General features: G+C 34.4%; 1 protein-coding gene across 1 annotated transcript in view; it reads right to left on the minus strand.

Annotated features, from left to right (window-relative positions):
- Lrpprc (leucine rich pentatricopeptide repeat containing) overlaps nt 1–25,919 on the minus strand; it is a 107,164-nt gene that overhangs the window by 55,699 nt on the left and 25,546 nt on the right. Inside the window, exons 12-15 of the mRNA XM_027934474.2 lie at nt 23,351–23,469; nt 20,694–20,787; nt 17,514–17,580; nt 60–87 (exon numbers count right to left, since the gene is read on the minus strand). Of these exons, the coding sequence (XP_027790275.2) occupies nt 60–87; nt 17,514–17,580; nt 20,694–20,787; nt 23,351–23,469 (308 nt within the window). The remainder of the gene's footprint in view (nt 1–59; nt 88–17,513; nt 17,581–20,693; nt 20,788–23,350; nt 23,470–25,919) is intronic.

The raw sequence follows: 25,919 nt of genomic DNA on the forward strand, positions 1-25,919 counted from the left end.
TGCTCTTACTGGCTATTTATATATATCACCTTGTGATTTGAATGATTAGGCATACTTACCTTGCTCCAAAGATCTATATTCATAGACCTGCAGAGGGCAGCAAAGGATTAAAAATAAACCCAGAGGTTTAAAAAACATTTTAAGTTAAAATGCATTGCCAATTATATTATGTAATATGTAAAATCAAAACTTTATATAAACAAGTAAATAAATGTTTGCAAAATCAAGTTGAATCATTAGAACAAGCAATTTGGAAAGGATGACCCTCACCCACTTTGAATCCTCAAAATAAAAAAATTGGTTTGGGTAAGAATCATTAAAAGAACCACCCCTAAATCTGGGGTGCAAGTTTAATGAAGCAGCATATTTGTATGACCTCAAAGGGTCTGCCCAAAGACTGTCTGTAACTTATAATGAGAAAAATAGCTAACTACATAATGGAGAAATGAAACACCTTGAATGAGTGATCAATTAAAACTAACCTAACTAATGAGATACTGATGGACACTGTGTGCCTTTAGATACAATTTCCTAAAAGAATATCACTACAGTTGGGAGTTACAGAATCTGAAGATAATCAAGGGGAAACATGAGGAACATTCTATAAAATAATTGGCCTAAATTCTCAAAAAATGTTAATGTCATAAAAGACAAAGGATGAACTGCTACAGATTAGAGAAAATTAAAAATAAATGAAAACTAATATCCATCCTTGAACTGAATTCTGTATAGAAAAGAAGGAAATTCTAAAAAAGACATAATGATAAAATTGAAGGGCTGGAGTTATGGCTTAGTGGTAGAGTGCTTGCCTAGCATGCATGAGGTACTGGGTTTGATCCTCAGCACCATATTAAAACTAAAAAATAAATTCAAAAAAAATTGAACATGAACAACATTAGTTAAAAATATCTCAGTAATGTTAAGGTTCCTAAATTTATTAACTATTGAGGTTGTGTAAGAGAATAAATAGCCTTGCTCTGTAGGATTATGTACTGACATATTGAAAAGGTAAAGGGCCATGATATATATAATTTAAGCTCAAATAATTCAGGAAAAATACATTTTTTCCCCTTGCAAACTGGTACACAGATGGAGGCAGTAAATAATGTTAATGTGTCAAAATACTAGAAGTTGGTGAATGTAGCATAGATGAGATCCCTGTACTATGCCTGAAAATTTCAAATTATTTCAAAGAAAGTTATAAAAAATGGTTGACACAAATTTTGCCTACTTAAATGAAAAAAACATTATAAAACAACTTAACAAACACTAGTCTTACATCATTTCTAAGCTTTGTACCCTTGATGTCTGGAGTCTTTTTTATGTTTAATGCAAACTTTAAAAAAACTAATTACATGTTCATGGCAATTTTATAATATAAACACACACAACAAAAAAGCATAGGCCTTTTTAGACTTGAAGTTAGGTGCAGTTTGGGGTGGATCTAATTTTGATATAGTGAGTTAACAGAACATTTATTTATTTATTTATTTATGGTGCTGGAGACTGAACTCGGGGCACTTGACCACTGAGCCACATCCCAGCCTTATTTTGTATTTTATTTAGATACAGAGTGAGTTGTTTAGTGCCTACTAAGTTGCTGTGACTGGCTTTTAACTCACAATCCTCCTGCCTCAGTCTCCAGAGCCGCTGGGATTACAGGCATGTGCCACTGCACCTAGCAGAACACTTATTTTTATTCTAAAAAGATATTCAGAATGAACTACTGGTACGTGCAACAACTTAGACAGATTTAGGGTCACTATGCTGAGTGAAAAGACAAAGGACATACTAGAAATCCATTTAGGAGAACAAATCAGTGGTTGCTACAGGGTAAGGATGGGGGAGGATAAATGATTATTAAGGGGCAGCACCATATATGTGGTGATGGAATAATTCTGTATTTTACAGTGATGGTTACATAAATATACATGTGAAAAAATGCCTAACTATGTACACAAGTTGTATCAATGTCAAATTCCTAGTTTTGATAATGTTCTAGTTTTGTGGGACATAAACACTGGGGGAAAGGGGGTCGAGGGTACACAGGCATTCTAATTCCTGTCTTTGCAGGTTCCTATAATCTATATTTCAAAATATAAAATTACTTATTAACTCAACAGCTTAACAGCGCCTCTGGAATCTGCTTCCTATAATCATCTCTTCTGAAACACATTAGAAAAACTTTGAAAAAGAGAATCTAGAAGTGAAAAAAAAAAGAGCTTATGAAGTAAAAAATATCAGCAGAGTTTAACATAGTATTTATTTTGATTTGGGGAACAAAAATCTTTTGAGAAATCCGTTAGGAGAAGGAATGATAAATTGACCTAAAAATCATATCTCTAGGTTGTACTGGAAAATAATCTCTCAACTCTTACAAAAGAATTTTCATCTAAGCCACCCATCAATTACAGAGCAGAATCCTCTTACTACTTATCATTTCTATATCCAAAAAGAGTAAGTTGGTTTTTTTTTTCCAAACAAGTGAGGAAAAAAAAGTGAGGCTTCAAGATATTATGAAGATAAAATATTGTACAGCAAAGGGTAAGATATAGTAAAGGCTACAAATAGCTTGAATTCTAAGGAATTCCCTGCCCCGAATGCTAAGCAAGCACAGTACCATTGAATTATATCTCCAGCCCAAAGAATCTTAACCTAAGGATGCTTACTACAATTAACAAATAGGGGGAAAGTAGGGAAAAAATCAAAGAGTTTGCTAGAGTGAGAAGCTGATGCCCCCCAAATGCACAGTGTTTATTGCAAGACTTCTTCACCTCTGCTGTATCTTGAGTCCCTTTGGGAATCTGATGAATTCTCACATACTGTTAATTTTGTCATGAGTGATGATAATATGAAGTTAAACTATTTAATTTAAAATAAATTGTGAGATATATTCTGGATGTATGAGTGGAATGACTAGAGTTCCAATAATTATTTTTTAAAGTCCAAGGGAAATAAAGGCAGGGAAGAAGGAAATAAATAGATAAAAGAGATTGCCAAAATCTTAACTGTTAAAGCTGAGTGATAGGTACAGAGATCTGTTTTAATGAATGTTTGAACTCCATAATAAATAAATATGATATATATATAAATTTTGCACTTCTGTTCCAACTCTCAACTCTCATAAGCTGGTCTTCCTTAATCAATTATTTCATCAAAATACCACCTTCTCATCAAATTTTAATTTAAAAGATAATAAATTACTCTCAAATCTGGATGAAGTACCTACAGAAAGCTCAAACTTTTTTTTTTTAAAGTAAACTTTTTTTTTTTTTTTTTTTAAGAGAGAGAGAGAGAGAATTTTAACATTTATTTTTTAGTTTTCGGAGGGCACAACATCTTTGCTTGTATGTGGTGCTGAGGATCGAACCCAGGCCACACGCATGCCAGGCGAGCGCGCTACCGCTTGAGCCACATCCCCAGCCCCCAAACTTTCAAAATTATACACATATCTACCAGTTTCATTGTGAATAATACATTTAAAACAAAAACCAAAAACAAAAATATCCAGAATCATTCAAAATCAAGCTTTTTTAAAAGAATAATTAATCAATCTACCTAAGAATGGTAAAAACTTCCCCAATTCAATGCAATCTCACTTTTGAGCCCACGATCCACTGAAACTACTCATGCTAAAATTACCAGTAATCTCAATTCAAAATTCAAAACTCTTCTTTGACTTTTGAGTATGGAGACTTGTTGTTGACCACTATTTGCTAGTGCTCCTCGTTCCCCCTAGTACTACTTAATCTCCTTTAGAAATTATCCTTTCTTACCTCCTTAAAAGCAAGCCTTGATTTACCTATTATCCAGCATTCCTGGGGCTGTAGCTCAGTGGCAGAGCACTTGCCTAGCGTGTGTTAGACACTGGTTTCTATCCTCAGCACCACATAAAAATAAAAAAATAAAATAAAGGAATTCTGTCCATCTACAACTACAAAAAAAATTTTAAAAATTTAAAAAAGCAAGCCTCTATACCAGATTCTACATATATTACATTTTTCATTTTTAAGATAATCTTGCATGTAGTTATTTAAATTCCTGTATAACAGAAAATGAAACAGACTTAGGTTAAGAAAAATATTTTCACTTGGAAGTTCAATAGGCACCTCAATCAATCTCACATATAGTTAATTATCTCTGAATATTGCCTGTTCCCCCATTTACCCATACTTGAACCTTTCTCCCCTTCTGAATACATGTCAATCTTATCTTCATCATGTAAGCCTTTCAATTGCTTAAAGCCATGAATCAGGCTCCAAACCTTTTAATTTAGAAGGAGGTCCTTTTGAGGAATCCTAAAGCTACCATCCTAACTTTACTTCTTGTCATTATTTCATGGCTTCCTAAGTTGAGAACAGATGCACTATTCTCTCAGTCTTAATGCCTGCGCCTGAAATGCCCTTCCTATCCACTGTACAAATTCTTATTTATCTTTCAGTACTCATCTCAGCAACTTCTCAGTACATCTTTCTCTGGCCCATCCATTCCCCAACCTTCACAGAAAGAGATAGTACCTTCTCCTCTAAACAGTCATTAATAACCAAGACTAGTTTTTAGTTGCTTTCTTTCTGGTCTCCAACTGTGAACAATCTGGGGGAAAGTGCCAGGGATTAGCATTTAGTACATACTGATACTTAATTCTATTTGTCCTTGATTTACCTATTATCCAGCATTCCTAGTCCATGATCCACATTTATAAGCACTAATTTTTTTCAGCATACACAAACTCATTAAGAACTCTTTTAAGAACTTTCTGTTTAAACTTATTTACTGTTCACAACATCTCTGTTTTAAGGGCAATTATCAGAACCCCTATAAAGATGAAGGAACTGAGGTACAAAGTACTTAGTTTTAAAATGTATCCAGGGGTTTTCTGAATTAACTGGGGATACCAGATTGGCAGTTTGCATTTAAATTTCTCCTTCCCTATGCCCCTATGCCCTACTTAGATAAAAAGAGCTTTTTTTTTTTTCTTTCAATGACACATAAAATAAATGGGAGATACAGATGACTAGAAATAAATATTATACATTAAAAGTAGTAACCAATTTAGCAGTAAAGATAATGTTAATTCCCAAGACAGCAGTAAGAAAATCTGGATCGAAACCAATTTATACTACGGAATTTTCAAAAGGGTCAGGTTCTACATTCCTAAGGCAAAAGGAAAGGATTAAAGCAAGACAACTCCTAGGTCATCTCCCTCAACTCCACATTGGGATTCTGCTCCTCTCTGACCACAGCAGAAATCTAAGGATTCTTCTTCAGAGCATAAAACAAAGTCCCTGGAAAATTCCAAGTTCAGAAACAATATGCACTAAAAGCTAATCCTTGGCTCTCCCTCATACAACATCCTGAAGACATTTCATTACAATGCCCAAACCTAAGAGGAAAGATGACATGAACACTAAAATCTCAAGTCACTCAGCTAATCCTGGAGGGAAGTCATCAAGCCCCATTAACACACTTAGCGCTTCTCATCACTTTTTACATTTCCTACTCAAATATACTAAAGACATTTGGGGGAAAAAATACAAATAAGAACTTGGAGAACATAGAAAATAAGCATGGTGAGGAAAGGCATCCAAAAAACTATCACCAATAATCTGTGAGAAAGAAAAGCTTATTATCTATGAAACAGTAAGATGCTATTTTAGGAAAGGACTTCAAAAGAGATTTCAGAAATAAAAAATGAGAGCAGAAATGAAAAATTCAATGAAAGAAGTAAAAGAAATATCACAGAAAGTTGAAACATAAAAACCAAAGCAAACAAATCCAAACCACACCAAACCAATATTAAAACCAACACAAGCTGAGCGCAGTGGTGTACACCTGTAATCCCAGTGGCTCAGGAGGTTGAGACAGGAGGATCATGAATTCAAAGCCAGCCTCAGAAAAAGCGAGGCGCTAAGCAACTCAGAGAGACCCTGTCATTAAATTAAAAAAATACAACATAGGGCTGGGGATATGGCTCAGTAGTCAAGTACCCCTGAGTTCAATCCCTGGTACAAAGAGAAAAAAGGCAAGAAAAAGCACCAGTCCAATAGTTCCAGAAAGAGAAGATTTTAAAAAACAAAACAAAGCAAACAAACAAAAACAACCAAGAACTTAAGAATACAAATGTCTGGATTAAAAGCATCCACTGGGTACATCCAGCACAACAGATAATAATAAATAAGCACAAAATATATAAGATGACTTTATAGTGAAATATCAGAAGATGAATGGTAGAGGGGAAAAAAAGCCTTCTATAAGAGTCTAGAGAATTCCAGAGATGATTCTAGAAATTTCTAGAACAACTAATTACAAAGTGAAGAGTCCTCAAATTTCCAGAGATAAAAATTAAAACGGATATAAATTCCTTAATTGTCAAATGTAAAAATACTAGTACTAAGGGAAAGATTCTAAACTTCCAGAGGAAATTCTACAAAAATAAATCTCAATACTGTAAAGACAGATGATAGCGGACCAATGCCTAAAAAACTCTAAAGGCAAATTATTTCCAACCTAGAATTCTATACGCAGGCAAATTATCAACCATGTCTGAGGCTACAATACAGACATTAACGATCTCAAAACACTTACCCTACATATGCTTTTCTCAAGGAGCTCCCAAAAGATGTCCTCCACTCAAAGGAGAGTAACCCACACCCTATTCCTCACAAAAGACAAGTCTAAGATACAGAAAGTAAAGATTCAACCTGCACCAAAACAAAGAGAATCTCCTGGGTCAAAGTGAAGGAAGCACCCAGGTAAAAAGATAACTAGAGGTACAGATTGTGGGCCACATAAGATAACCACATTTCTTTTTAAGCCTGAGATACTGTTTTGACTATGTACTGATAAAATACTTCCTTTCCCCTTTTTGCTTTGTTGTGTAGATCAGCTAAAGGCATTCATTTCTCCCAGGGAAGTGTTTTACTCTAACCTACTTCCAAAAAAGGCCACAATGAGCTTGATATAGCACACACTTGAGGAATAAATATTTCTGCTAGATGTCTAGTATGGCCACAAACTTCCTGAACACAAGGAACTCCACGCTTCTCAAAACTCACCCATACCTTCCCCACTGTCTTCCCTGAGAGGGGCTTTTGTAAACTTTTAGAAATACTGAAGTCAGACCCTAATCCAGAGATTCTGTTCAGATTACCTTCTGGAAGACTTTCTAATAACAGCAGTGTTACTTCTTATTGCCAGGTTTCTCTTTACTTCTTGGTTTCTCACAATTAATCAAATCACAATTAATCATATATTATTTGGGGATATATAATAGTGGCACAATTATACTGAAAAGCAAGAGAATGATCCTGTTATGGGCCAGGCTATATGGGCAATGACCAAACAGACTTCATTTTACTCTGAGACTCCATGTCATATAAAAAATCCTCTCCCATGGGAACACCTGGCCTCTGTACCTATTAATAGTTGCTCAGCATAACACATTTGTGTACCTATTAATAGTTGCTTAGCATAACACGTTTGGCCACACAAAATGGCAAATCTTATACAATGTAAAATTGTTCTCTCTTTGGTTCCCATTTTTCTTGGACAATGTACCCTATCAGAGATTGTCTACCATTCTTTAACTCGTACCCAACAAGGATCATTTTGACCTATTTCCCTTCTTCTTACGATTATGGAAAGTCCCGTGGGAAACACCGAATGTACCCAGAATGAAAATATGTTTCTGGGTATTGTATTGTCTTTCTAACTGCTCAATTCAGCTTCTGTACCCGTTTGCCTGCAGCTACGTCAACCTGGATGTGTTTTTTGCCTTTAAATACCTTGAAATGCTCAGGCTAGGGCCTGTTACTTGCAGAGACAGTTTGGGTCCTACAGGGAGCAATCACCAGCTGGCTAATAAAAAAGATTCTCCAATTTGGACAAAGCTGGGATTTGATGTGTTTTCTGAGCGGTCTGCCTCATAACAATTCCACTCAAGACAGGGTAGCAGGGATCACCAGGGAAAGCCTCATGGGACTGAGGAGTGGCACACTGAGGCTTTTAAAGTACCACTGACATTCTATTTCCTAATCTCAGTGGTGAGTAACAGGCATTTGCTTTCTTTTCCCTAATGTACATTTCAGCTTTACATACTCCTCTGAATGTACAACATAATTCACAATAAAAAAGTAAAAAGTAAGATTTCCAAGGTCTTACAACTAATAAAACAGTAGAGATGTCCTGAGCTCAGGTAATTTGGCTATGAACCTTGGCATTTGTTTTGTGATAAATTAACAAATTTTGCTAGCCCCTCTGCCCACAACAAGAAGTTTATATAAGTTGACAAAAGACATGATTTCTGTACACTTAATTTAATTTACCCCTTTCTGAAGAACAAGTCTGAAGTAAAATGTTAACAGCATTTCTGTTCAAGGCCAATTTCAGCTTTTCAGGGAGTCTTTTTAGTGGAATAACAGAATTTGAAAGAAAATCATGAAGAAACATCAACATTCTAGCCCTACCATGGACTACTACTAAAGCATCTGGGTAAATCTGATAGTACTTTTCTAACTTTCACACAATGATGCTAACACTCCCAAACAGTTCAAAAATGAGAATATTTGCAAATACCCTTTTTATAACTTTCTAAAACTATTTTAGAGAAACATAAAGGAACTACTAATAAAAAAAAAAGCATCAACAAAACATCATACAAACTAAGATATTTTTCTTTCCACTGTACATATAGAAAACAGAGACTAGGGCTGTGGGTTTGGCTCAGCCCTCTTCCTTTGGGGCTAGAACTAGCTCTCCCTGTCCCATCTCTTTGTAAAGAGAGAACATGTCAACTTATTGATTTTCTCCAAGAAACTCAGAGCCCAGGCTTCTCTCACCTCAGAGTGGGCCTTCGGGTGCTATGAAAGGAAGAAATTTTTTTATCAGAAATGATTATTAGAAAATCTTTAATCTGAGCTAGTATAACACATTATGTAAGAAGTACCATTCATTAAAACTTGCTGGAGGATTTTTTTAAAAAAAAGAGTACCTTAAAATCTGGCAGTAAAGTTTTTATTTGTTTATTTTTTGCGGGGGGGGGGGGGGGCGGGGGGGGGCTACCGGATATTGAACTCAGGGGCACTCAACCACTAAGCCACATCCCTAGCCAAATTTTGTATTTTATTTAGAGACAGGGTCTCACTGAGTTGCTTAGTGCCTCCCCATTGTTGAAGCTGGCTTTGAACTCTCAATCCTCCTGTGCCGCTGGGATTGTAGGCATGCACCACAGCACCTAGCTGCCAGGAAACCTGAGCACTTCAGTGGAGCTAATGTCTGATCCTACAAGTTTTAGAATCAGAAACCTGGTTTTCAATCAATATATGGAAGGTAGCAGTACTTGGTACTGTCCCCCACTTAGCAAGTTCAGGCTATTGCCTTCAGGTCAGAAAATTTCTACCACACGACTCTTTTTCTATGCACTAAAGACTGATATATCCCCAGGTTAATTCTGAAATACTTGTCTTTTAGATATGTTATCTTCACAACCAAGTTTTAAACTAGCCTCAGAGTCAATTTGTCTCTTAGAAGAGACTTAATACTTTAGCTGTTGAAAGTGCACACTTTTCCATTTGAACTTTGTTAAACTAGTACGATTGTTAGGAGGAATGAAAAACTGTATTTATTTTAAAATTTCAAGTTCTAGCATTTGACATGAGAATTCACTAACTTATCAGTCAGATCTAAATACTCTTTAAAATGCCCTGATATATGGACTGATTTTTTTGAAAAAAAGGTTTAAAAGAAAAAATTCCCTAGTAATCTTGAATAACCTCACTCTAAGCAATATTAAATTTGAATAGTTTTTGACTGATGACTTTGCCTATGTATGCTAAAAGATAACTTATAAAATGGAAAACTCCAGAAAGGTATTACACTTGACTGATCTTTAATTACCATTTCCTGAGCTTATCAATACACAGAAATACCAGCTTTCCACTTAAACTACTCTCAAAAGATATATATATAAAGAAAAGCATGTTTCCATAAATATTATGGGATAGCCTAAAATATAAACCTGAAGCAAATCAGGCTGCAGATTGCTAGACACTAACTACTGTCCTCGTGGCACTGAACTACTAGGCAGGTCTTATTAAAAGGCAGATAATACTCTAAACATTGCATTCCAATTCTAATTACATCCATGTAAGTTATGGGTAACTTTTGATTAACTTATTTTTGGCACGGAATCACTTTTGGTGAATTAATCTACCTCTCTTTTTTAATATTTATTTTTACTTGGTGCTGAGGATCGAACCCAGTGCCTCATGCATGCTAGGCAAAAGCTCTACCACTGAGCCACAACCCCAGCCCCTCTTTTGTTCAATCTCTTATGTGCTCATGAGCCTAAGAGTTACAGGTAACTTAACATGGACCCTATAGGCAATGACACAGTTGACCTGGGATTCACTGCCACTCTGTGCTCAATTTTTTCCCAGTCACCTAGGCAATTCTTAAGTGTATAATGGGAGTATAATGGAACCCTGACAAACACAACAGGTGACTGTAACAATGGCTGCACTGAATGTACTGGTGAAGGGATTTATAAAAATATATAACATTTGATTTGACATCACATGAAAGAATGGCTTGGCTACATTAATTCTAAGATAAAGGATTCTAATTACATCAGTTATGTTTTGAATTTTTTGTAGTTTTGGGGTTGGAAAGGAAAGAAAGAAATCACCTCATGTCATAAATGCTTCCAATTATGTACATATTATTATGAATAATGCCAACTCACCATAACCTAAAATTTTACTATAAGAAAAACTGCTTAACAAAATAAAGTTTTAGAGTCTACATATTTATTTCTAGAAGGGATTAATTAAACTTATTTTCACTAAGATTATGGCAAGAACAAAGAAGGATTTGCAACTGCTCAAACACTAAGCAGGCCTTTTGTTAAATATATTTAAATTTTTATTAATATGTGGCTATTTGCCAAGAATCAAGTAAGCATTTAAGATGCTAACAAATAGGGAAATAACCAAAAGAGGATTTAAATGATAGAAGCTAAGCACTTAGCTTGGTGCGGTTTACAAATAAAGTAATCTATTTTCCAATATTTTCAACATATCTATTCAAATAAAAATAATCTCAAAGAACAGATAAATTCAGCAATGTAGTATTTAATTCAATGACTTTAAAACACCAAGATTCTCACAGCTTCCAGTCTCCCCTTCTCCCCTATAATGCTATTAAAAACTCTTTTCTTGAAGATAATCAGATAAAAATCTTTTATAAAATAAAAGATAATAATCTTTTCAAAATTCTAAAGTGAACACCCTCTTTCTTTAGCCCTCTCCTACATCTCTGTAGTTTACAACACTAACTACAATTTCCTTTTGTAAAATTTCTGTAATTAAAATTTCCTTTCTTCACTGGCTCCTTCCAGTTACCCTGGATTTTATCATAGCGTTCCCTCCCAACTCTCTACAACATGATCAAAAAAAAAAACACAGAAACAAACATACAAACAAAAAACTTCAAAATCACTTATTTCACCCATGATACAGGATAAACATCCCTAATACACAGTATCTTACAAACTGGTAAGAAAAAGCATATGACCTAGTAGAAAATTTAGACAAAGGATTTTTATAGTATTTCAAGAAGAGGAAATCCACATGGCCAGTAAGCAGATAACATGTTTCAACTCTGCTTAACAGTTAAGACGATATAAAGTATCTTATACAATAAGATATCATTTCTCATACATCAGTTAGGTCAAAATTAAAAAGCAATATAATGTTCAGTACCTTCAAGGATGCAGGGAAATGGGTACTCTCATATTCTGCAGTGAAATTGCTAATATAATCTAATACAATTTCTTTTTAAAGTAATATGTCAGTAACTAAAAAAGACTATGTATATCCTTTGAAATAGAAAGTCGGTTTCTCTCTCTCTCTCTCTCTCTCTCTCTCTCTCTCTCTCTGGGGAGTACTGGGGATTTATCCTACTAATGTTTTACCACTGAGTTACATACTCAGGTCTTTTTATTTTTTTTTTGTTTTGAAACACAGTTTCAATAAGTTGCTGAGGCTGGCTTCGAACTCTCAATCCTCCAGCCTCAGTCTCCCAAGTTGCTGGGATTATAGTCATACACCATCATACCCAATGAAAGTTTCTTTTTAAAATTCTAGCCATTAAGGGGGAAAAAAATATGTGCATATAGAAACACATACACAAACACAAACAGATATGTGCACTTAATATCTACTGCAGCACTTTGGGGGTTTTTTGGCAATGGTAAAAATTAAAAACAGTATGAGTCCATCAATAGGGAAATTATTGAAAAACAACAGTATAATTTTACTGGGGTATACTATGTATCTTCTGCAGGCATTAAATGAAGATTGAAGAGTAGTATATAAAGTGTAATACCACTTTTGTTTTTATAAAAAACATAAAACCTCAATATTTTCTCTAGATGCCTGTTTACAGAGACAAATATGGAAGAATAATTAATTTTTCTTTGTTTGTTTTACTTTGGTTTCTACAACAAAGGCTTTTATAGGGGCAAGGGAATACTTCAAGAACCCTTTTGGATTTAAGAATCACTGTTCCTTGGGCTGGGGATGTGGCTCAAGCGGTAGCATGCTCGCCTGGCATGCGTGCGGCCCGAGTTCAATCCTCAGCACCACATACAAACAAAGATGTTGTGTCCGCCCAAAACTAAAAAATAAATATTAAAAATTCTCTCTCTCTCAAAAAAAAAAAAAGAATCACTGTTCCACCCTGTTTCCCTCAATGCCTTCAATCACTCCCTCACTGGTGATACCCAAATCCAATTCTCATCTCCACCAAATAGCATTATTTAGAAAACATAAGGTTATCCCCAAACTGATACAGCCAAAGTAAGCTACTCCTCCTTCTCCATCCTGGTTAATTTTCTCCTTATCACCAACTTCTAATATCCACCGAGTCATCATGGCCTATAAACTTAACTTCCACAGTTTCTTATACATCCCCTTATTATTTCCACTGCCAAAGTCCTAGTTGAGTTCTAACATCTGTGCAGAAATGACTAAATATTACAGGTTCAAGACTGCTCTCAGTAGAAAGGTCTATTTGCAGGACTGGCCTTTGGCTGGCATATGGGAACTTAGATTCCAGGAGACTTCCCCACCATTCACTAAGTAGTAAAGAGTGGCTACTGTGCCTGACTTGTTTAGACCGAACACCTACTTTCCTTCCAGAAGTCTGGAATTTTGGTATATGCTAAGTGGAGGTACTTAATGACTGACCCAATAAAAACCTGGGATTTCTAGGCTCCGATAAGCTTCCCTCATAGACATTTCATATATGTTAAAACAACTTATTGCTGGAAGAATTAAGCATGTCCTAAGTGACTCCACTGGGAGAGGAATCTTGGAAGCTTGTATCTAGTTTCTTTTTAGTCTTTGCCCCATGTGTCTTTTCCCTTGTTGATTCTGCTTTGTGTCCAATAATAAATCTCAAAAACGAGCATGACTATAAGCTGAGTATTTGGTGAATCCTGTGGGCACACCTACTCTACGGAATCACTATACATGATGGTGATCTTGGAGATTTCTGTCATGTCATCTCCACTTCTCTGCAATGATGCGATACAGCAGGGAATACATTTGTCTCCTACCTCAAACAAGTACAAAGCCAGAAACAATGGTTTCAGACATTGGACAACAGGCAGAGGAAAAAGTGACATCTGAAGGAAGAGAAACATGCATGGTAAATGCCAAAACTACCCCAGCTCTTTGTCTGGGAAGTTTCTAGGCCCCAATTCAATAAGAAAAAACACAGAATCCAATGGGTTTCCTGAGATGAGAATCCAGAAGTCAAGACAGTCAGAACTCATGGGTTAGAGAACCTCAGAGAGGTCAACCTGAACAGAGCATCCTCTGGAAATCTGGAAAAAGCTGCCTTATTCTTTAGCTGAGAACTTATATGCACATTTGTGGGAGGAAACACTCAAGCCTAGTTAACTACCTCTGACGCACTCACACACTCCCAGTGAGAGCGCCAGAATGATTTCCAGATTTCACACAAAGCTCTCAGAATAGTTCACATTCCCAATAACCTCAACATAAACAGCCCATCAGGAAGAATACCCAGGATATTGCCTCACACCAGTTTAATGGGAATAATCCTAGACCAAAAAGGCTGTTCTGGTCCTGCCTAACAAAGCATAAAAGCAAGCAACAGAACTGTTTCCAAGCAACTTAACTAAGAACAAAGCTCAAAAAATTTTAAAGGGATATAAGAAAATCCAGTATCCACCAGTGTGAAATTAACAATGTTTGGCATCCAATAAAAAATACAAAACAGAAAAGTATGACCTGCAATCAATAATGAGGGAAAATTAATCAAATGAAATAGATCCAGAAAAGACTCAGGTAACAGAATTCATAGACAAGGACATCAAAACATTTATCATTAATATTATTATATTCAAGAAGAAAAAGCCTGAACATGTTAGAGTCATGAAAGACATTAAAAAATCCAAAATGAATGTCTAGAGATGAAAAAGACAGTGTCTGAGGTTGAAATGTCTTCTCTAAGTAGGCTCCACACCACACATTAGCCTACTTTCTTCAGCGTAAAGCGTAATCCAAATAGATGCCACAAAAATCTGTCACAAAATCTAAAAAAAAAAAGATATTTATGTCCTATTCAGAACCTTTAATTACTCCACCTTACAATGACTTAGGTTGCCTAATTCTCAGCATACAATGAGAAGCAGCAAAATTTTAAGTGTGCGCAGGCTACTGAAGGTTAAGTATACTTCAGGTTATCAAGGTGATAGTACAAGCACACACAGATACACACAATTACAGGACAGACATGATACTGTTAAACAGTAGAATAAGGGAAGATACAGCAACCAAAAATATTTACTACAGGAGCTGGTAGGTGTATGGATTTTAATGCGCAGGCCACTAAAACCTCAATGACTGACCTAGGTAAACAACAAAATATACTATTCAGGTTTTGGCTTTTTGTCCATCACACTGGGTCAACTTATAATATAAGTACTTTGAGAAGTCTAAGATCTGTGAATTAAAATAAATGCCATTCAAACTGACTTAAAAGTATAAGGTTAATAAAGTTAAAAGAAATACCCATCCAGGACATAGAAGTGAAAAACTCTTTCAAGTCTTCAAGGAAAGTTGTATGAAATTTTTATTACATCTTATTTCATAATACATTATGAACTTTTTTAAAGAAATATGGCTCTGCTAGCATTTATTCACTTGATTATAATTCTATACTTTTCAAAATTTAATTTTAAAGGCACAGACCTTATCCTTTTTGTAAACATAAGACTATCGCTGAAAAGAGTAGAACTGCATTGACTAAAGAAAGAGCAGCAACACAGAATCTCAACTACTTGTTTGACCTCTTGACTACTATGGAGGTCAAAAGTCATTAACATTATAAATACAGAATGAAAGACAAAATTAGAAATTCATCCTTTCAGCAACCACCAAAGTTGACAACTGATTCAATGAGGATACACTGTCCCCAAGTAATACCCCACAGATTTCTTAGTAATTACAAAGGGGATGATGTTCCTTTATGAGGGGCAGATGTGGCGATTATCACATTAATCAAGTGCTACAACCTTGAGTGCACCCCAAAGGCCATATGTCAAAGGTACCACTGATCCCCACAGTGGTGCTTCTGGGAGGTGGTAGAATCTTTAGAAGGAGGAGCTTGGTGGGAAGTTCTGAGGTCACTGGAGGAATGCCCTTAATGGAGCATGCCCTCAAAGTGCACTATGGGATTTCAGCCCCTTCCTCTTTCCATTTTGCTTTCCAGTCATGAGGTAAGTGGTTTTGCTCTACCACACACTCCCATCATGATGTACTGCTTTTGCCATATGCCCAAAGCAATGGGACAATCAATTATGGACTGCAACCTCCACAACCATAAGCCAAAATAAACCTTTTTCTTTTTGAGTTAATTATCTCAGATATTTTGATATAGGGATAAAAAAAACTGACTAACACACCAAAATGATCCAACTTAGTTGATGGCATCAATGGATACCTGATATTACATTCCCTGAGGTGATACAATGAGAAGTACCCATAACCTATGCAGTCTTGATAAAAATGTTTAATCTGAGTCTCATCATGAGAAGAAAAAAATATCAAACAAAACAAATAGAAAATATGAGAGAGGGTAGCTAGCCTAGGCTCTTCAAAAATAGGTTAGTGTCATTAAAGGGGCGGGAGGGGAACAAGGGAATTATTCTGGATTTAGAGAATAAAAAGAAACTGCAACCAAATAAAATGCATGAATGTAACTGAATCCTCAGTCTAAAAGTAAAATACCTATAAAAGCAATTTTTAAAACGGGGAAAATCCGAACATGGACCATGCATATTAGATGATGATATAGAAATGCTAATATTTTAGGATACTGATATTATTGTATAGATTATACCTTATTCTTAAGGGATGTTTGCTGAGAGATCCATTAACATTGTAGTCTGACAAAAAAGAAAAATTTTTTTTTTTGTGTGTGTGTGTATGTGTGTAGAATAAGACCATCTGAGAGAAAAAGCAAGTAAATGTGGCATAAGATCAATAATTTGTGAATCTAGATAAAAGGTATGTAGGTGATTCATTTACTGTTCTTTACAAACAACAAAATTGGAAGATGCTATAGTTTGGATAAGGTTTGTATTTAGCCCCCAAAGGTTCATGTGTTGGAAGCTTGGTCAATAGTGTGGCAATATTAAGACGTAAGGCTAATGAGAGGTCCTTATGTAACTAGGGACATGCCCTCTGAAGAGATTATAGCTCTCTCTTTAGAGCTCTTGCCAGAGCAAGTTAAATGAGGGAAGCCAATAGCAGAATTGCTGTCTTCCTGTGTGTGAAGTGCCTTCCCTCCTATACTCACTCCCATGATGACATAATCTTCCATGATGTTCACAGCCAAGAGAAGCCTCACCAAAGAGCTGAACCAAATCCAGCATTATTATGCCTTTGAATCTCCAGAACTATGAGCTAAATAAACTTTCCTTTATAAAGTTAGCCTGCTTCAGGTATCTCATTAAAATAACAGAAAATAAACCAATATGGAAGGGAAAGATCATTAACATTATTTGAATACATAGACCACACTGAATAAAAGTCACCTTGTAATTAAATAATAAACCGAATATCCATGCAAATTCGCTATAACTTCAACTTGCCTTTTCCAACTAGCATTTTCTGGAAACGGGATTTTTCACCAAAGCTCTATTCCTTGAAAAACATGATATAAGGGGCTGGGGTTATAGCTCAGCAGTAGAGCACTTGCCTCGCAATCCTCAGCACCACATAAAAAATAAATAAAAAAAGATATTGTGTCCATCAAAAAAAAACATGATATAAGAGACTGCCTAAACTCAATTCAACTACTTGAAGAATAGAGCAGATAGGTTGTTTCAGATAGTAAGATCTTTCTTCATTCAATAGATCAAAAGAACAAGAGACATAAGTACATACTCAGACAAAGAACATTTAAGTTGATCATCTTACCTCCTAAAGCCTAGAATCAGGCTACCTCTCAAAGAATTAAATGAAAAAGGCTCTGTATTTGATTCCACTGCAAAAGAAAATAATCATCAATAAATCTCAGATCAAAAAACAAAACAATAAAAATACCATGAGTTACCAACTTGTGCACGCGCATGTGTGAGAGATACTGGGGATTGATCCCAGGGATGTTCTACTATTGAAATCCCAGCCCTTTTTATTTTTTATTTTGAGACGGATTCTCAAGTTTCCAGGGCTGTCTTTGAACTTTCAATCTACTTGCCTTAGCCTCCTGAGTAGCTGGGATTACAATACTTTTACTTTCAATTGGGAAATTTTATTTAAAAATTTTTTAAGTGTTTTTATATCAAATTATTTAGATAATATGGTAACAAATATGTGCAATATAAACTATTTTTAAAGCATCTTATTTCATTTTCATAAGTATGTACAATTAATGAATTTATAACTATTCCTTTGCATAAATGGTAATTACTAATGTATAAGCATTCTCAAATCACTCTGACACACATCTGAGGCTGAATGTTACTGGATACTGTCACACTATGGAAAGAGACTGAAATGACTTTTGTCCTTTAAACAGAAAAAGGTCAAGTTCTTTTCAGAGTAATGTTGGGTTCTCTTGAACCATTCATACTTCTCATTCCATTTTCTTCCATGATTAATAACTGCACTGATACAAGAGTCATAAAAAAATAGGTCTTTACCTCTATTATGTAATTGATTTATACTGATTTTCACCTTTCTGAGCATTTATTTGCTATACTACTCCATTTGGCATTTAACAGTCAATAATTCATCTCAATACTGACATCATAAGCCTGATTTGCTTAGAATTAGGCCCTGTACTAATTCTTCATACAACTTTTGCCATAACTAGCAAGAAATCACTATTGGCTCTCCTGAATTATTTTTCCCTGCAATTATACTATCATGTTTTAAGTAACTGATTTAATAATTTTCTATAAACGTAATGTGGCTTCTAAATAATTCAAAGTTAGTGGAATGAAAGAAGAATTCAAAGTAAAGACAAATTCTGGAGATAATAAATATTGTTTATGTGACTCTTAGTATTATCTGATTTAATTTTTTAAAAAACTCATGGGAAGAAACAGTAATTTTTAAAATTTATTTTGACTCACTTACATATAAATAAAACCATCCCAGATCAACTATTATATCCCTTGAACAAAAACTCTATGGCTATGGTTTCATAGCATTTGAAAATCTAAAAATCTTTAAAATGAGCTGTACTTAGGTACTCAAGGAATTTTAAAGTGGATACAACCACAGGCCTCTCAGTAACCTTTAATTTTGCTTGATCAAATTAATTTGCCATTCCTATATTCCTATAGATACGAAAGGGAAGATATATCCTAATCTCCCACAAACTTGATCAAGAAAATCCATCTATCCTACCTAATATCTGATATTCCTTGTGATGTAGTAACTAATAGTTCATATCATAGAGCAACCAATGAAAATTATAGAACTGTTCTCCAAAGATCTATAAATCCAAGGTGAAGGGAGGGTACTTACAAAAGTTAACTCATATATTCTTTAGCCTTCTAGTGGCTGGCATTGTTCTTTTTCAAATTTAATAAACAACCTCTTAAAAATGTTTTTTCAGACTATTCAAAATAGTATTTCATACAGTATTGTGAAGTTTTTTGCCTTAAAAAGGTGGTCAGAAACATCTCAGCAAGCTGGAAGGCTGCTGACACAGGTATCTAGTTTCATTAGCAACAAAGAAAGTCTGAAAAATCAGGAAGCTGACAATAAAGTGGAAATGATGGTATGACAAAAGGAAAAGGCAGCTCTCAAGTATGCACCTTATGAGCTAGATTCTTCCACTAATGTTTCTCTGTTTTCATCTTGTCAGCATAGAAAAATCTATATATTATATAGAGTGGAAGGCAAAATCAATATGCTCACATAGCAGCAAGTATTACACAACCTTTGACTCAAATAACTATTACTTTAACTATCTGATATAAAGAAATAGGCTTGTACTATTTGAAGATAATTGTAACGTTGGAAAATGAAAACATGACAACTGGACATGTTGCCTTTCCCTTATACTATTAACTACTGTTCATTAATGAACTTCTTATTTTATTTTATTTTAGCAGTAATGAACTATTTTAAATGACACATACACAGCTCATATATACCTAATAATCTGGTTTCTAAAAAGCTTCCACCTATACAATTTGAATATACATTAATCAAATCTAGCTCGTGGGAGCAAGAAATTACTGTTTGTGTGTTGGTTTTAAATGATGTTATTTTCCACAAGTTCTGAAATATGTCTAGTAACATCATGGATATGTTTAAAAATGAAGAAATTAAGGTAAGTTTTTTTTGTTTTTTTTAATATTTATTTTTTTTTAGTTCTCGGCGAACACAACATCTTTGTTTGTATGTGGTGCTGAGGATCGAACCCGGGCCGCACGCATGCCAGGCGAGCGCGCTACCGCTTGAGCCACATCCCCAGCCCCGTAAGTTTTTTTTTAATTAATAAAAATAAAATATGGTATGGGGAAAAAATAGTTAAAGTCAGAAAATCTTGCTTTTGACTCAAAGCACTACTACTACCTCGGGCAATTCATGTAACCTCACTGTGCCTTTCTCCATCTATCATTTAAGGCAATTTTATTAAGAAGTGATGAGCAGTAAAGCATCCTAGCAGTTTTAAATGTACAGTAAACATCTGCAGTGTTTTTGTTAAGAAAACCTAGGACATATCTTCACATAACTTAAAGATCATGATAGATGCAAATGTGAAAAATACTTTCAGAAACTGTCTCAACTGATTTTCCCAACAGCCCCCATAGAGTAGATAAGTAGTACCATCCCAATTTAAGGAAAGTAAAGCAAAGACAGGTTGACATCTTCTAGGTCACATACCAGCTGCTGAATTAAAAGTAGGACCTGAGTCTTAAGGGTTCCCAGTCTAACCTCCACTCTAATACCATCTCCAAGCTCCTTCCAACTTTAAAAATTAATTCCAAATTATTCACAAGTTCAATCACAAACTGATTTATCAGTCTGACTTTAATATAAAAGCTTTCTTGCTTGCACTGCATGAGCTACCTGCATGCCCTCAACTGTAACTAAAATTGATACCTGTCAAATTTACTGCTAATGTTGCATACTTACAAAATGATAAAATGTAGTCCAAGTTCCCATTTACAGCTTCACTTTTCAATTCAGCTTGAGAAAACGTACTACTTTCAGGTAGACATTCATTTTTCTAGGGATAAAGCATGTATCAGCAATAATATGCCTCAGTTAACAATATTTTAATACATCATTCAAATTTCCTACATTCTGAATATCGCTTTTTATCACCATATTCTGATAATATAGCTTTTAAAAATGATCTTGTAGAACAATATAGAGAACAAATGAATTTTAGCAAAAGTTCTGTAGTAGAGTTCCAACATTTTAAGTTGAATGCTTAACTTAAATATCAGTTACACATAGAGTCTTCTTTCTAGGAAGACTTTATTATTGAAAACTAATATTCTCTCACTCAGGACAAAACAAAAATTCAATGCATAGAACTAAATGATATTTTGGGACATATCATGACATAAAGATTAAACATATTTAGCTGGGCATGGTGGCATACACCTGTAAACCTAGCAGCCTGGGAGGGTGAAAAAAGAGCATCATCAAGTTCAACGCCAGCCTCAGCGATTCAGCAAGGCCCTAAACAACTTAGCAAGATACTGTCTCAAAATAAAAATTAAAAAGGGACGAGGGTGTGGTTTAGCACTCCTGGGTTCAATCCCCAGTACCAAAAGGGGGGGGGGGGGAAGATTAAACATATTTAACTCCAAGTAGTTCTTCACTTGGTGCAATATTATTTATTTAACAATTTAAGTACAGGAACAAAATCGAGCTCAAATATACTTATGGAATCATTTTACAATAGCACAAGATCAAAAACCATCTGAATAATAAATACTAGACAATGAATAAAAATAAATTGATATATCCATACAGGAAAATAGTATATAGGCATAAAAATTTGTGAAATTACATATTGGTATGGAAAGGTATGAAATAGAAAAAAATAGTTTGCTGGATAATATGAATAATATAATCTAATTTTTGCTAAGAGATTTCTAAAGCACACTCATATGTAAAAGAATACATATGTCGACTGCATGACCAATATGATTCTGCAACATGTACACTCAGAAAAATGAGAAATTATATCCCATTTGATTCAAATGTATGATATTTCAAGGTCATGTGTAACTAATTAAAAAAAAAAAAGAATACATGTATCAAGCAAAAGGAACAGTGGATGAGTTGTGTAGTTTTATCAATTAATAGCATTTTATATTTTAATCAATGAGTGTGTATTATATAATTTTTAAAAAATGATACATATATTTGTTAATGATTAACTAATGATACAATACCATCAGGAATAGCAACACCATCAGCTCTACTAACCATTTAACAGCACTTATTTCTGAGCCAAAAATACTTCAGTAAGGAAAATTTCAGTAAGGAAGGAAAAAGAGTTAAAATGAGAATGAATATAAGCAAATTTAGGAGAAACTTCAAAATCATACCTCCCTAAAATACCAACAAGACACAGGCACAGTGGTACATGCCTGTAAACTTGGGAGGCTAAAGTGGAAGGGCTGCTTAAGCTCAGAAGTTCTAGACCAGCCTGGGTAACATAGCAAGACCTCATCTCAAAAAAAAAAAAAAAAAAGAAAAAGAAAATGGAATCTTGGGTTATATTTCTTTCCTTCTTTCTTTTTGGTAACAGGGATCAAAATCAGGGTGCTTAACCACTGAGCCACATCCCCAGCCCCTTTTTATTTTTTATTTTGAGACAGAATCTCACTAAGTAACTGAGGGCCTCACTAAATTGCTAAAGCTGGCTTTGATTGTAATCCTCCTGCTTGGGCCTCTTGAGTCACTGGGATTACAGCCATGCACTACCACGCCAGGCTTGGGTTATATGTCTACAAAGAAAGAAAACATTTAGGGAAATGTTTTAAAATTATTTTAACAGTAAAATACCTATGGCATAGACTAAAAATACTCTGCTAAGAAATTAGGAGGAAAGGTAAAGACACTCAAGATATAAACACTAACATTTAGAGGATTGTAATTATGTAATTATTTCTAGGAAAGAAAGGAACACTGCAACATTATTAGAAAAATCAAGGCATTATGTGAATAACTGCCTAGGTAACAGATTTTTTTGAACAAAATACTTTCTATTAAGTACTTGCTGCTCTGCCATGCTGTTCCTAATTGCATAGCACTTTGTTTTCAAAGTGAAAAATGCAATCCTTGCACTGTCCAAGTCAATTTCTTCATGTGCCCCTTTATCAATGCCTTGCCTATTCTGGTGGAGATAAGAAGTACACAGCAGAAAAATAATGTTTTGAAGTCAAACAAAGATTATTACAAGAAAAAAACACAAGACTGATAAATATATTATGGATGCATTTATGAAAATTCATATAGAAATGAAGAAACATTCAAAAACTGAAAATTATAATTGCATTTTAGGCTGGGACTGAGGAGTGAATATTATTTTATTTTAACTTTTGCTGATAATGGCATATTGTCTTAACCAAAAAAACGAAAATGCTGCTTTGCCTTTCTAAGTTAAACCACTATATATACTAGCTAATATTTTTAGAAAGCTTTAAAAAATTATTCACATGACCACTTTTAGTTCCTAGCTCAATTAAGTCTTCTTTTGGTGACTATCAAATATTAAGGTGGAAAGACATTCTCCTCAATTACCCAATTAAAACTACACTTGTACTCACCTGTAAAACAGCATGAACTGACTTTATACTATCAAAGGCTGGAAACACATAATTTACATATGTCTCCTGATCGGGATTTATTCCCATTTCATGCATTCCTTTAAGGACATCAATTATACCTGAAAGATAAAATACAGAAGCACAGAGATGAACCTGGAAGAAATTAACAAAATGTCAGAAAGTTCAGTTCAATTATTTTCTGAATCATAATGCAGGGAAATTACTTAGCATTTTGTTTGTCTAAAAGAGAAAGCAGACTCTCCCCACTCTGCATGGTCACACTAAGTTTTGCCCGTGTGACTTTCGGTAAATCAATGGATGTGTAACTGATGTGATTCTGCAATCTGTATATGGGGTAAAAATGGGAGCTCATAACCCACTTGAATCAAAGTGTGAAATATGATATATCAAGAACTATGTAATGTTTTGAACAACCAACAATAAAAAATTAAAAAAAATAAAAAATAAAATAAAAGAGAAAGCAGAAAAGCTAGGAAACTGGGAGGTGTATGATGATAAATTTTTAAAATTCTTTTTTCATCTCACTCTGTTAAGTCAGTAGCGAGTGCTAAGAAAATATCCTTAAAATTATGAGTATTAGAAAACTTAAAACCATTAAACAACATGCCTAACATTTCTAGCACCCCAACAGAATGGATCATAAAACATCATTGCTATCATGCAGGATGATGGACTCACACAATAAAACATTTGCAATGGGAAGGGCTTGGGGAGTGGAATACGGGGGCCTGTCAAACACAAAACCAGTTTCAAAAAGTGTTTTTGATTAAGCATTTAAGTAAAAAGTACTCTAATTGTTACCATCCTCTGACTTCATATTTTATAATATAAAAATAAAAAATGAATAGAGAACAAATGATCTAATGAATTATTGTCTTACTATATTTAAAACCTATTCAAAGCACTGGTTATGTAGCTTAGTGGAAGAGTACGTTCATCACATGCGCAAGCCCCTGGGTTTGATGCCCAGCGCCACAAAAACAAAACAAAACAAGGACTAATTTAAAAATCTAGTAAAATATTCCTTTCCATTCCCCACTCACAAAAACATATTTTAATAACTTCTTAAAAGATCATTCCATATTTTCCAAGCTACAGTTAGCTTCAAATAGTACAAACTGATTTCTTTATATCAGATTCAATTAATTCTATAAAACTAATAACAGTTTAATAAAAAAGACATATTTGTTTATCTTTTTAAAACTTACTACTTTAGTTGCATTACTTTCATATTATTAAAACTTCTCCTAAAAGTTTTTGTTTCTGAAATACAATGTCCCCTACAGAAAAATTACATATCTAAAAAATTTTATTATATAATGTGCTCTAGCACAAATGATTATAAGTTCCCACTGAGTACAGAAAGATACAGGTAAGTTTAACTATATTATGAAACATCTTCACATTTGTTTAGATAAGATTCAGATTATAGATCAGAATATTTTAACTTTTGAAGAGTTTTATACTCACATAAAAAGTAGAAACAGCCCAATGAAACAGAATAGAGAGCCCAAATATAAGCTTACACATACACAGTCAACTAATTTTTGACAAAGACACCATGAATGCACAATGAGGAAAGAATAGTTTTAGAATAGTGCTGGAAAAATTGGATATCTACAGGCAAAAGGATGAAACTGGACCTTTACCTGATGGTATACACAAAAATCAATTCAAAATGGATGAAGAAATGTTAGTAACAATTACCAAACCATCAACAATGACCAACAATCAAAGATTAAAACTGTAAAACTCTTAGAAGAAAACTCTGGTCTTGGCAATGATTTTTTTCTGGATGTGAGACTGCAACAAACTAAAAAATTTCAGAATGCCAAAGAAAGCAATCGACAAAATGAAAAGATAGCTACAGAATGAGAGAAAACATTTGCAAACCACTTATCTGATAATGGTATATATGTCAATATCTATAGCCATATGTATGTGTATCTCTATCTATCTATCTATGTATCTACATATTCAGATCCTTTGCCCATTTTTCAACTGGGTTGTCCCTTTTTTTGCCATTTAGTAATATGAGATATATACATAGACATATATATTTACTACTATATATAGAGAGATACTACTATACATATATATGTATACTATAAGTAGATCTCATACTACTGAATGGCAAAACCCAGACAACCCAATTAAAAAACGGGCAAAGGACCTGAATATAGATTTTTTTCGAAAGAAAGCATAAAATGGCCAGCAGGTTTATGAAAAAATGTTCAACATCACTGAATATCAGGAAAATACAAATCTAAACTATGATATCACCTCACACCTATGAGAATGACAATTACCAGGCTGGGGTACAGCTCATTGACAAAGTGCCTAGCGTGTGCAAAGCCCTAGGTTTCATTCCCTACACTGAAAAAACAAAACCAAATAAAAAAACCCAGAATGACTATTATTAAAAAGGTAAAAGATAACAAACGTTAGTAAGGATGTGCAGGAAAGGGAACCTTAGTACACTGATGGTAGGGATATAAGCTGATTTGGACATTATGGAAATCAGAATGGATGTTCCCCCAAAGCTCAA

This window comes from Marmota flaviventris, chromosome 14, assembly GCF_047511675.1.
Source record: "Marmota flaviventris isolate mMarFla1 chromosome 14, mMarFla1.hap1, whole genome shotgun sequence".
Classification (NCBI taxonomy): Eukaryota; Metazoa; Chordata; class Mammalia; order Rodentia; family Sciuridae; genus Marmota; species Marmota flaviventris.